Here is a 14,615-nt window from a genome sequence, read left to right on the forward strand (position 1 = left end):
TTCAATCATTCAGGACAACTGCAAGCAATCAGATAACTCTCCATCATAAAGCATATAAATTTGATTATATTCAAGAATCACTGTAAGACTCCCCAAAGGAATGAAAAGATCAATTGGTTTTCTTGTTGTTTCTTTAGACACCGACGAGCTTAAATTGAGACTTCAAAAAGACTTTCGTTTAAGGGGACAGTTCCTCATTCTCAGACTTAGTCTTCATTTATTTATTCTCTTGTCGTTACAAACTTAAATTACTTTCTTTTTTTTGGTCAAACCTAAAAATCGGAAAAACTTAAAAAGAAATAGGCATTTTAAATAGTTAAAGCGGCAGTCTGTCATAAACTCAGCTCAGCATCTCAAAATGATTAATATTTCTATTTGATACTTCAGTAAAACATAAAGCAAAGTCAAGAAAATAGTCTTGTGACAGCATTTATGACATTTAAGCACTTTTATGACATTTTTGCTATGAGTTTTTTTACTGTAATGTATATCATGTTAGTTTATAAACATAAAAGACATATTTAAATTATTATTATTATTATTATTATTATTATTATAAAACAACAGTAATCATACTGTCACTACATACATGTATATGCACCTATAATGTGTATATGTGTGTGTGTGTGTGTGCGTATTGTTGAGGGAAACAAAATGTTTTCCCAATTTTGTAAGTTTGCCTTGTTTATTTGAGTAGTACCTTTGTATTGTGAACACATAGTGTTGTGTTTCATTCTGGTTTATCAAGAAGAAGAGACCACACGGAATATTGTATTCTTTTATTATTTATAAGAAATACAGCATGCATAGTTCACTTTATTGAATAGCAGAAAAAGGACCGCACAAAGCATTATATTTAAAAGTAGTTTAAGAAAAGATATTAAGCATGGCGTATGTAGCATTTAGCCAGAGATGAAATAAATATGTATTAGTAAGAAATTTGAAGAATAGGAATGTTACCGTTGAGTGCTGAGTTCCAGACGCAGAGAAAAAGACATCTTCGAAAGATCTTTGCAGAAGTGCAGAATGATAAGATGGCTGTCTTTTTATAGTGAGCTACTTGAGAGGGAGGCTTGTAGTTCTAGGTACTTTCTCCAACTGTATGATGCCAACACTCAGGAATGTACCTGAAGTAGATTTGTGGCAGCGCAGAGATGAGCAGAGGACGGAGTTGCCTCTCGGGTCACCCTTCTCCGATGCCAAACAGCCTCGCCACGGTGCCCTCGAACGACTGAGCTCGCAGATTATACGACTTTGTTTTTATTAGTGTTTTATTTGTAATGTATTTAACCTATATATAATAAAACTTTATCCTATTATAACCAATACGCTCGCCGGCCAAAAGATTTCTAGACCTGCGCAGAACCGACCACGGAGAAGTCTTCTGTGACTCTTGTGAGTATGATTAAATGCTTATAAGAGAAATTTGACAATGAATCTTAGAAGAAGAAATATTAAAACAAACAGACAGCCTCAGACAAAGTTGGCAATTCAATACAACATAAACAAGAGCCTTAATAAGTCTCCTGAGCCCAAAAAGAGGACAACAAACGGTTCCTTCGGACCATGATGAGTGGTCAGAGTGACTTTCTATCTAAACTCACACACGGTCTGCGGTAGGCAGTCTAACCTCTAACCCGTAAATCCACCATTCCATAAGACCTCTGAGATCTTCTGCAAGTCATTACACGGCTTCAGACTTTAGGTTTTAAGAAGTCTCCTCCTCTCTTACACACACAATGATGTGTGACAGTCCCTGAGTTAAATACATCAGGAGAAGGTAATCTTATTTTGAAGTGTAAAGCTCTTTTGGGAGTTGTATGGCGTCTCCTCAGACCTCTAGAAGACCTCGGGCTCATTCAAGAGTGATGGTCCTTTACCGCCTGTGTGCAGAAGACTAGTGAAAACGTATTACTGAGGTTCTGTACAACAGATTCAACATTTTTGCCAACACATATAATTAATAAAAAAAGTTTGTGTTTCCATAATATATATGTGTACAGTATACATAAACAGTGTACAGTTTCAAATCTCAGGGTGATGGATATGTAATATGTATTTAAATAGCACATATTTATTATTAAATTATTTCAGTTTACTGAAAAAACACTGTAAAATATATTTTTTATAGTTTACTGAATTGTACGATTTTATAATATATAATATTATGAGAATGAAAATGAGAATGAACCACAGGGAATATTGGGAAAAAAAAATAAATTAATTAAAAAAGTAATTTAGTATAATGTAAATAAATAAAAAGTAATTTACTAACACATAATGATGATGATGGTTAGGGAGTTTAGGGAAAATGAATATAATTATCATTAAAATCAATTAAATGTCAAAATAGTTGAATTTTTATTTTGGGATAAATAATAAACTATAACCTAATATATTTTTATGCCTTTTTCAATTAGTATTCAACCTTTAAGATGGATGAAACCTATTTTGTAATGAAATAGAGTCACCTGAGGAGGGAAACAGTTAGAGAGAGATTATTTTGTGAAAGGTCTTGGTCGCTTTGTTGTGTATCCTCTGTCATGTGACATTAGAAAACCTGACCCCCGCTGTCACACTGACCTATTAATGAGAGAGACTGATTACTGTCATTACCATAACACGGTGTGCATGTGAATAATCGGACTGCAGGAACAGATTTTTCCCTTGAAGCTCGATCCTGGAAGTTTCCTTCTCAGAACTACGAGCATCAACATCTTGAACGCAACATGATGAGATTTCACCTTTGGAATGACACAAAAGAGCGATTTGTGGATAAGATGTTAATGGCTGTTTTCACGAGTGTAAAGCGCTGCCAAGCTGCCGTGAACAGCTGTGTGGACTCATGTGCCAGCCTCCGTGTGGCTTTCACATCATGATTTGGTTAAAGTCATCCTGCTTCCAATTATCAACTAAATGTCAGAGTCACACCATCCATCCACGGAGAAGAAGGCAAAATTGTGAAAGAGACTGAGTGTGATGGATTTAGGTGAGCATCTGTGAGGAAAGCCATGATCAACAAGTGCAAGAAAAGCACTGAAAGTGACGCCTTCTGAAGCCCATATAGATTGATGCACTGTGGTTTGTTTAGGAATATTACGGACCGATTCCATTTCTACCCTTTAGGCCTTCCCCTTTCAATTCTCTTTTAGTTGGAGGGGTACGGGTAAGGGAGAGGGCCAGATAGCCCTGTATAACCCAAGCGAAATAAAAGGCACACAAATGTAAGCATTATTGACATCAATAAAGATTTGCAAAAAAATCACTAATGTTTCATGTCTGATCAGGCCAGTTACTACCACAGATATTCGCTGAACCCTTTTCTCAAATATTGCCAATTCAAGAGTGAGAGAGAGAGAGAGAGAGTAGTTCATTTCTGTACTCAAGTAAAAGTGGTGGGGCAGCATTGGGAAGTTTCTGTGTACCTGCAGTCTCTGAGGTGTGTGTGTTTGTGTGTCAGAACATTAATAAAAAAGCGACATTAACATTGAACGGTAATGTACACCGGCAGGTATGTGTTTTGTAAGAGCTAGTTGACGTCTGATGTTGTGTGTAATTTTTCACCTCTATCTCTTGACACTCTGTTTCAAGGGACAAGGGAAAAGGGTAGGTTTGCTCTCTTATACCTATATACTGTATGCAGCTAATGAAGATAAGTAACTGATTTGGAAAAGTTTATTAGCAGCAACTATGACCTGACTCAAAATGATTTCTATACAGATAAAACAGTAATATTCTGCAATATTTTTACAATTGATTATTTATATATATATATATATATATATATATATATATATATATATATGGTAACCATTTATTTTACGGTTATATATTAGTTTATCAGTATTTCTACATACCTAATCCTACCCAATACCTAAAATTAACAGCTTACGTAATAGCTATTAATAACAGCAAATTAAGAATTTATTGAGGGTAATAAATGTGTGTGTATATCTACACACACACACACACACACACACACACATATATATATATATATATATATATATACATATAAATCTGTTCTACCAGATTGTAATACTGTTTGCCAATATCATTACTGTTTCAAATAAATCTGGTCTTTGTTAGCATACGAGAATGTTCAAAAAATGTAGGGTATATAGACAATATTATAAAAATAATGCATATTTAATTAATTATATTATTTATTTATATTTTCCATGCCTTATGGGATTTCCTTCTTCATGAAGGACACATGAAATTCTGTAATGCTTTAATGCTGTAACGCACATGTAATGTATCTTCATAATTAGGTTGCCTACATTCAGGAACAGCACTGGCGTTGAGGAAGCCATGACATCTACATAGGCAGCTCACTAGATTCTGGAAAGCAGCCATAAACATGAATGATTTTTACAAGCCCAATAAGTAGCTACTCAATCAGCAGATGGATGGAGTTATCGCAGCGTGATTGAGTGGAGCTTGTTTTTCATTTGTTTTCGGGAGACGTTTTTAATTTTGGGAGGTTGTGCAGGTCTAATAAGAGGATGATTAGAGAGGACGGGACGAATCAGTCAGACCCGAGACACTTTAATGAAAGTAAAGATCTACAGCACAAGCCAATATCTACCGCTCACTGAGGAGTAGACCTGGGAAAAACAATTGCTGTCTTCAACAACGAGGAATGCATTACATATCAGTGGCTAAATTGCTATCGGCCAGTATCAGAATTATTTATATTATCATTTGTGTGATAAGACCCATTTTTCATTCACATATTATCATAAATCATATTAAAGGCTTATTATTTAGCTAAATTGAATGATTTGTCATCACAGGATTTTTAAACATATTCAAGTGTTTAAAACAAGTTATAAAAACAATTTGTCTTCAATTTTACATTATATCAACATTCAACTTTAGATTGAATTAAACTGTTCATTGCTTGATTTTAGTTTAAAATTCCCTTGCATTGCATTACATCTTGGACATTTAAAAAAAAAAAAACCCAACAACAAACAACATGCAAGAAAACAGCTATTAATAGATGTATAATAACCGCATCAGGCAAAATTTCTAAATCTGTTCACACCTAATAAAAAATACACAGATACAGATGCAAATACAGTGTCGCTTATATATTTAGATGTGATTTGTTCAGAAGTGAGATTGGGTTTCCTTTGTAACATAAAGAGAGATTCAAGAAACCAGAACTCCTGAAATAAACTTGTGAGAATAAAGAGGAACGGAAATAACAACAGAGCAGGAGGAGAGAGATGTTGTCCTGCCAGCAGAGAGATATCAATCAGGCCTTCATCCAGGACCTGGCAGGAGCCACTGAAGACATATACACACACACACACACACACACAGAGGAGAAATGTAGACTGTCTCTTACAAAAAGTGGCTGCAAAAGTGTTGTGCTTTAAAACTTCACTTTGATCATAAAATCCCACTGAATACGCAAGACATTAGCATTAATAACATTAATAACAGACTACATAAGCCGATCGTGATTAGAAATATGCTGGTTTCCTCGAACATTTCAGCACAGCACTAGCAGCACCAAAATCATGGGTTTGATTCCCAGAGGGGAAAAAAAGCTGATATGCACCTTAAATGATGCAAATACATACATGTGAATCTGGAACTGATTTGTACTGCCTGGTCTCATAGCATAAACGTACCTTTTAGCGAGACACAAAACAAGTACACATCACTGCTTTTTCCAAAAGAAATGAACACTAGAGGCAGTAAAACTCTGAAATAATACATTTACTTTCACATTAAAGGGTTTCCGGTACCGATTCTATAATTTCTATATTAATTTACATATATTTTGATATAAAAACACTTGAACGTGTTACAACTGCGTTTTGCAGGGCCTTCCAAACAAACAAATTTTACCAAGTGATGTACAACTACAAATATCCCCTAATGGGTGTGTAGGCAGCACAGCTGACACACACACAGCGTCCCAATGACCAGAAACACAATTTGGATACTAATGCAGGTCTGCAGTTCACAGAGACGAAGCAGACAGAATATTCACCATCAATCCACATTAGCAGTGCTGACAGAGAGACAGACATAAAGCCAGGGACAGATTAAGGCTGTGTTTGAGATGGAACACAATAATATTACCTTGGCATGCAAAATAAGATAATATGCGACAATAAATGATTCAAAGAGTAAATTGCATGTCTGGCACACGACCGCATCACATTTAACGTCCTAAAATAAAAAAAAACGTAAAAATATATAAAAAATGTAATGCAATTATTAATAAAACTCGCAGCTACACTAAAAATCGACTACTTAAAAATTGTGTCTTGACTTGTGTCAAAACTTCTATAAAACAGCATTTACCCTGGTAAAACTTGTTTGCTCACTCTCATGTGAGATTTCAAATCTCTAGCTCAAACGGGGTGACGAGGCTGATGTTTTCAATATTGCTAATTTAACCACTAGTTGCTAGGCAACCATACATCCCGTCCATCCCAAAATTACACAAAATGCAATTAGCCACAGACTCTTCATGAATGCAAAGTTTGGTGAGCGTTCATCGCAGGCATCAAAAGCGATAGCTGTTCAAAGTAAGAAGGAATTAAAAAACAACAGCAGAAGAGCAGTCAAAATAATCTCGAAGATGCTGGATTTCAAATTAATCATACATTCTCCAGCACCCCAAACACTTAATTTTCATCCATATGTTTTTTTTTCATAGTATTAATGATGACATACACATGCAAAAAAAAGGCTAGAACACTAAACACTGCTGATGCAATGCAAACAAATAATGAGGATGAGCAAGACTTACTAAGAGTATCATCTCACCACTATATATAGACAGAGCTTACTCTGAGCTCCAGAACAAACAGATTCCTCAAATAGAGCATGTTTTAAAATACTAAGCTTAAACACACTGACCCTGCTGCCCAAATCCCACTCCCACACATTGAAATAACCATCCAAATAGAGTTCACTAGAGATCAAGATGGCAGATCTCAACGAGATCACTACACACCTGTTCCTCCGTTCCAATGAGAAGTGTTTTCACAAACTTCGGTGCACATTTTTTAAAGGTAATGTATAAACAGTACCAATTTTCCAATTGCAATTTTTGAGCTGTTAGTGATGTTATGACTAACACGTGCAACTGAATTTGACTGCCACGTCTTCAAAATCCCGTCCACTAAGCCCGACAGGCAGAGTTTTCTGATCCACTAGACAATACTGCCTTGAAGTCTTTTTCTGTTGTTGTCTGCAGAAACCGAGGCTGTCAGAGTGACATATCTGATATCTCACAAAATACTGCTTGCCATAAAAATTACATATTAGTGTTATGAGAGAACGTAGTTGTAATTAAGGAGATGCGTTATTGTGCACATGTGGACAAAATTATTTCCCCCTCCTACTAAACTGTGTCTCAGTATACTTTCAAAATAACAATTGTGGCGTGGCTGATAAAAGCTCATGCAGCAGACGTGTCTTTACTCGAAAAAGCTGATTGTATGTCACTGTAACAGGTTTCATATGTGAATGCAGCTTTGATGTAGTCCCATAGTACTCAAAACCCTGATACTAAACACTAGTGCCTCCTAGGACGATGTGCCTTCGCTATTTCGCAATATTCCTACAAACAATACCAACCCATCACTGCCTGCTGAATTCTCATTTGGGGGTATAGCAATCTTTTGAAAGATGACATCAATTGTGTATATATATATATATATATATATATATATATATATATATATATATATATATATATATATTACATTTTATTACATAATGATATGTTTATTACATTATTTATTATAAACAAAATATGTAAAATACTAATTAAATACAAAAAAAATGAACAAATCAAAAAGTAGTCCCAGCTAGAGTAGTAATTAATGGCATAGACTACACTGTAAAAAAAAACGAAATAAAAAAATGAGTCTATGGATAAACGGCTAACTCACAAGAACCATTAATTTCAAAGCACTGAAATGTCCAACAGAAAATGTTCTTGTTGAGAACTCAAAAAAAAGAGCACATACATATATCTTGGAGCCTTACAAACTCAAAAGCTGGTAAACTAAACACAACATGAACATAATCTCTTTATTAAACTCCACTCAGTTTAATTTTTATTTAGATATACCATACTGATTTTAGTCATTTAAACAGAATAAAACATTTTAGAATAGTAAAACCAACGAATCTCACAAGAGAATTGATCAAATCCTCTGCTAATTCTCTCTAGTGTTTGCACTGCTGGTTTCCTTTCCAAATTATAACATTTGCCTTACTGTTGATTATATGCATTATACGATGGGAAGGGAATATATTTAGTACACATGACAAACCTAAAATATCACTATAATCTAAAACAATACTGAAAGAAAACGTGTTTTCAAAAACATCTAGCTATTACAGAAAAAAGCATCCAAGGACATGAAACAAATCATAAATCCCCTTTCAAGATTCAACCGATTGTGGTTTTACCTAAAAAAATATATTTTTTCTAATTATTGAGACCTGCACATGACCTGTACATGACTGCAAAGAATGAAGTAGAGAATGTTATAGAGTTTCTAAAATGTTTTTATTGTGTTGCTGTGAGGTTGCTGTTTATCTGAAGTCAACTGTTACTGCATTTCCAAAGTGTTTTCACAGCAAAAGAGAAATTATTTATGCTTTTGCGCTGATAATAGTCAAACCCTAATCTAAACTTAAATCTACCAGCAAAGCACTTCTGAGCTGAGCCCGAACTCAAATCCTTGCCACACAGAGCTAAAGGACCCTGGGGTCACATGGGCTCTAATATTTCAGATGCCTTGAGATATATTTAAAATAGGTCACTTTTGATGACCAGATATAACGTCTATGATGCTGGGATCAAAGTACACCCAGAAGCTCAGGCCAAATGTATTACCACAGCAATTGTGCTCTGATATCAGTCCAAACATTCAGAGACCTTTAATGAAGAGGATCGTCTGTGATACGGGATCTATTTAAGTATTTCTCATATAAAGAAGAACACAGACTGCGGAGATCTCAGTGCGTTCGAATTGATCCAAAATGTCAAGTGTTTATATAATCTCATACTGACTCTTTTCCTTTTTCCTCCCACAAGCAATTTCTCTCTGTCTCCCTCGCCCATGTAGTCAGTGCTTTACTAGAAGCTCCATGTTCTTTCCGAAACAAGCCAAAACAACCAAAGCGAGAAATCAACAATACAGCTTCATTTTTTACCAACATTCACTTAAGCCACGACACAATGCAACAGGCCTGTTTGTTGCCGATGTTTTCATGTTCCTGCTTTAAATGCAAAATTCATAAGCAGTCTAAAATCAAAATATTCGAGACAGGTGTTTATTCTTCCATACTACAGAGAAAGAAATTCAACATAAGAAAGAAAGTCATACAGGTTTGAAATGAACCCTGCCTTACTAAATGGGGGGTACATTTGACTGCTGTTTTCTCTCTGCTGTCATTTCTGTTGTGTGTTTATATTGTGTATTACTTTAAGAAAAGCATGCAGTACATATTTCCATATTCAACTAAATGGCGCTATGTACTGGTGTCACATAAGTCATTCGGCTGCTAAGGTTAAAAAATCTATAAAAGAAGACCAAGAAAGATCTTTGTTTTGAGTATATCAGGGCCTTTAAGCAGCAGTCTAAGCATAAACTCAATGGCTTCTTCTCTTCTCCCACACCTAATCAAATCTTTATAAATATGCAGAATAAATTTAACATTTATCAAAAAAGTGCTTCAAACCTTTTATGCCATGTACAACATTTACTGGATGTAATTCTAGTTTAAAAATAAATGTACAGGATTAACAATGATGATTAAATATATATATATATATATATATATATATATATATATATATATATATATATATATATATATATATATGTGTGTGTGTGTGTGTGTGTGTGTGTTTCCTATTTTAATATATTTTAAATGTATTTTATTCCTTTATTGGAATGTTGGTCGTCAAAATTTAATTCTAATTATGCCGAAAATATTTGTTGTGCTTATTCTATTATACATTTTTTGTTTTTTTAGAATGAATGGTTTTTATGATGTAAATGCCACTTTAGATCAAATTTCCTGATTAAAAGTACATGCATACAAAAAAACAACCTGATCCCAGACTTTTGGTTTAAACAAATAATAATAAATAAGACATACGACAATAACAAAATAAACACAAAAGCGATTTTAAAGTAAAACAATAAAACATACAACACAAAACGTAAATCGCATTTAATAATATGTTGGAACCAGCGAAAACAAGCAGAAATCTGCTCTGAATGCTGACTGCTGAGTTTTTGTGCATGAAGAAATACTGCCAGACATCTGAGCTGATGCAAACATCTTTTTTTAGTCAAACCGGAGGAGGACTGCAATAAAATATTCACAGAAACAGAATTACCATCACCTGAATAAAATGCAGGTAAACGTGTCTGTCTCTTTTGCTTTTTGAATCACTGCCTCAACACAGTGATACACTTGTTCCTGTTTTGCTTAAGCGGCCCGGAGGGTCCCTTTGGCTGTTTTGCCTCATCACAGTCTGCTAGAGCGAGAAACTAAAAACAAACTAATTATTTAAACACATAAACAGGCTGAGCAAAATATCCATTTAACTGCTCCCTGTTACTTCAACTACATTTCCCAGCAGGCCCCTGCCTCGATGCACTTTCCTGAGTCAACACACGGATGCCGAACAAACTCTGTGACCCACAGAACGGGCAGAGGGAAGGGAGGGACAGAAAGAGAAGGGAAATGAAGAGAAAAAAAAAAAAGAACGGAAGGAGGAAACAGAGAGTAAACTCGAATGGAGTAGCCAACACCTGTCACATCAACAAACAGACAGTGTTGTCAAACGCTCGGCTGAGCACTACAGCGGAGAGTGGCTCCTTTATAAACGCATGGCGTGGTGTAGCATCGCCTGCACGCAGATACTGTATGTGATAAACGGCCCCAGCGTGCCTCCGACACAAAAACACCATCTGTGGCTCCGGAGAGAGCATACACGCGCAGTTTCAGTTAAGAAAGCAACAGGTAACTGTCTGTCGAGCTTCAGGGTAGTTGGAGCCTGAATTGAAATCTAAAAAATTCTCATACGAGAGCAATTATGCTAACCTTTAATCATTCGAGCAAGTTGGTAGTCATTGCTGGTAGGTGTTGTAACTTCACCGTTCAAAGGCATCTTTCTCTATTGAGGGCCATTCAAAAGTAGCTGTATTCTGACAAAATACTATTTTAGCAAGCCACATTTAAATTGCAAATAATTCATAGCAGATGTTTAGCCTGTACCCATTTCTTTTTTGGAAAGCTCTTAAAAGCGTGAAATGGACTTATAATGTTACCTGTCTGCCTCGTTTGACGTCACAGCTCAGGATAATCGCTAGCGAAGGGTTTGAGAAGCAGATTTTCTTTTTTTTTTCTTACGATTTATGATTTCTCATGCGAAAATCCATTTGAAAAGTAATAGCACAATCACATCTCTCCTCTACTAGGATTTGGGATATCATTCACATCTGGAATGATAGCAAGCACCATTACTACTCATTTTTGTATGTAACATGATATTACAGACTAAATATTTATTATCAGGGTCATCGGATGCAAAATTCAGTTAACAAGTATAAATGTGTGTAGACATCCATCATATGATGATTTTTGAAGGGAATGTGTCAATGCCAATCTGCATAAATCACCCATGTCCGCGTGAATCATTCGTGAAGTGAAAATAAAGAAGTGAAAATGTTTTTAGGAATCTTTACAAATCACCTTTCCTAGTAACATGCTAGTTAACCTGTTAGTTAAACAATTAAGTTTACAGTCTGCTTGTCACTCCACGGAAGAAAGGGGCAGGGTCGGCAGATTTCTCATTACCATTTAAAGTAACATGGACTTAAATGGCTTAATTTATTTTATTTTTTTAAGTAATGTTTGTTTTTTTGTTAACAAGGATGCAAAAATGTTTAATATATATATATATATATATATATATATATATATATATATATATATATATATATATATATATATATAGAGAGAGAGAGAGAGATTTTTTTTTTTTTTTTTTTAAGTAATGTTTTTGTTAACAAGGATGCAAAAAGTAAAATACTGTATATACTGTAAAATACTATATATATATATATATATATATATATATATATATATATATATATATATATATATATATATATATATGTGTGTGTGTGTGTGTGTGTGTATGCAAATATAATTCTGATAAATATTTAATATCTGATAAATATATTTTTGCTCAAATAAATTCAGCCTTGGTAAGCAAGAGACCAATCTAAATTTAAAAAAATTAAATCGTACCAATCCCAAACATTTGAACGGTAGTGTACATTTTAAATTAATTCCATATGACGTTGACATTTCTATCTCAATCTCCGTGACGCTTTGCGAACACATCTGAGAAATCCTGAATTATACCATGGAAAATGAAACGTTTTAACAAGCCACCTGCAGAACTTCAAACAATAGCAGAGCAGACTGCTCACAGAAAGAATGTTTCAGATTCATCACGAGTAGAGAAGGCCAGGGATACTTACCATTTGGACTTTCCTCATCAATGGTGACGATTGTGGCAGGTGGACCCGACCGTGACAACTTACATTCTGTGTCAGAAACAGAAAGAGAGAAACACAGTCAGACTCAGATCTGCCGTCCCCTTCATCACAACACATCATTCAAACAGTATCTTATTCACGTCAGATTACATCTACGTGATGAATACAGCAGTGTTAAATGATTTTACTGGGTGAATAAGTGGAGTCATAGAAAGAGAAGTGAGAAGCCTCTCATGATGTGCTAGAGGAAAGAAAGCAGTCTTACCCTCATAGTGCCAGTCTGAGGGACGTTAGTGTCAGCAGCAGAGAAAAAGGAAAAGAAGAAAAGGAAAGACACATATAAGAAAGAAAGACAGTCAGAAAGAAGGACATAGTACAGGGTTGTGTGCCATTCAGAACTGAACTGAAAAATTTTTTGAATTCCAATCCAATTGCTGAATTTGAGCAAAAAGAATGCAGAAATAAGGACGCAGAATTAAAATGAAATGAAATTTAGAGATATCTAATAATGCATTTTCTCATGTTTGGGTAACTTTGGATAAAAACCTCTGCTACATGGTTAAAAATAAATCGTTGTAAATAAAAAATTCTATAGTACATCCATATTTGTATATAATTATATACAGAATTCTTGGCACTAATAAATAAACAAATAAATACAAAAATAGTAAGTCTATTTACTGCAAGTAAATTAGAAATTAATATTAATATATATTTGTAGTAATGAATAAGTAAATATATACATACTGTAAACACACACATTGTACTGCAATTGTAATGTAAATTTTTCACCATCCTTAAAGTACAGTACGGAATTACACCTCATTCTAAATATCATGAAATCAATATGAATAAATGGTCAAAATTATGGATAACTTGCAGAGAACTGTTGAACTAAAGAAAGCTTTGTGACTGCATTCAATTTCTATTAACTGCAATTCATTAAATTCCTCTTCTCGTCATTCTGGTTCAACATCATGTGTGGGTGTCAGCTAAATTCACATTCAGACTCAGGAACTGAAAGAGAGCAATTCTGAATGTTACCTAACCTTGGTACAGTAGCAGCCATCTTTCAGTGAGACCATGACACAGCAGCCTCACACACACGCACACACATCAATTAGCTGTAAGTGTCTGAAGCGAATCACCTTACACACTGAGTCATGAGGGCAAGAGATGCCAGAGGATACACATACAGCAGATAAGGTTCCCCCTTTACCGTATGTTGCTCCTCTTACTCCTCTTTCGCAACTAGCACCAGTTGGCAGGTGAGAAGCAGGAGATTTTTTTCCCATTAAATATTGATTCCCTCAGGCTTTTATCCTGATCAACTAGGGGTGTGAATATTTGAGACAACAGTCAATCGATTCAATTCACTGGCTTTCAATTCGATACAAAAGCAATTTTTGTGAAGTCAGTCAGAATGACTTTGATTTCAACTCACCAATACGCCAGCCCAAATTTATAGTAAGGGTCAGTAAAGAATTTTGAGCTCTGAATGGAACTGCGCATGGCAATCTATCACGATAAAAACCAACAGGTTACAACCTTGCTATCTATTTCCCGAGTAAAGGCAAATGTCATCAACATTAATGAAAAAGCAGAAAAGTTGCAGATGCAGAATCTATTACAGCCGTTTGGGCCAACACAGTGAAATTCTGTATCCTGCTAGTCTATTTCAGTAAAACGCACGGTTCATGAAGCTTCACTGCACTGCCTGCTCGGGGGAAGCACACATACTGACAAAATATATACCTTGAATGCACTGTGAGTTGCTTTGGAAAATAGCTTCAAGGAAATAAAAATATGTAAATATACACACTCATGTGGAGTTATAGGATTAGTTACAGCAATGCACGCAACATTAAAGTGATCTTATCACACAAAGAAAAACTGCCCTTGTACATTGAACATCCTGCAGAAGATCAACATCTGCTTCTACATCTCTGACTGGTTAGCCACGCCCACCCACAAGTAGTATGTAAATAATGCAGGTCTAGGCAGAAATCAAAATATTAATTAAGACGAGTTTACCTG

The 14,615-nt window shown here is 35.0% G+C and overlaps 1 protein-coding gene across 13 annotated transcripts in view; it reads right to left on the reverse strand.

Moving 5' to 3' along the window:
- Window positions 1–14,615, reverse strand: part of pcdh15a (protocadherin-related 15a) — a 159,518-nt gene that overhangs the window by 106,839 nt on the left and 38,064 nt on the right. For 11 of the 13 annotated variants that reach the window (XR_006252284.1, XR_006252287.1, XR_006252286.1 and 8 more), the window contains 2 exons: window positions 12,844–12,858; window positions 12,561–12,626 (listed from right to left, as the gene is read on the reverse strand). Coding sequence is in view for 9 of the 13 variants with exons in the window: in XM_043254587.1 (XP_043110522.1) it covers window positions 12,561–12,626; window positions 12,844–12,858 (81 nt within the window). In the remaining 4 variants the exon portion in view is untranslated. The remainder of the gene's footprint in view (window positions 1–12,560; window positions 12,627–12,843; window positions 12,859–14,615) is intronic. The other 2 variants (XM_043254592.1, XM_043254591.1) reach the window with 1 other exon arrangement.

This window comes from Puntigrus tetrazona, chromosome 13 (genome assembly GCF_018831695.1).
Source record: "Puntigrus tetrazona isolate hp1 chromosome 13, ASM1883169v1, whole genome shotgun sequence".
Classification (NCBI taxonomy): Eukaryota; Metazoa; Chordata; class Actinopteri; order Cypriniformes; family Cyprinidae; genus Puntigrus; species Puntigrus tetrazona.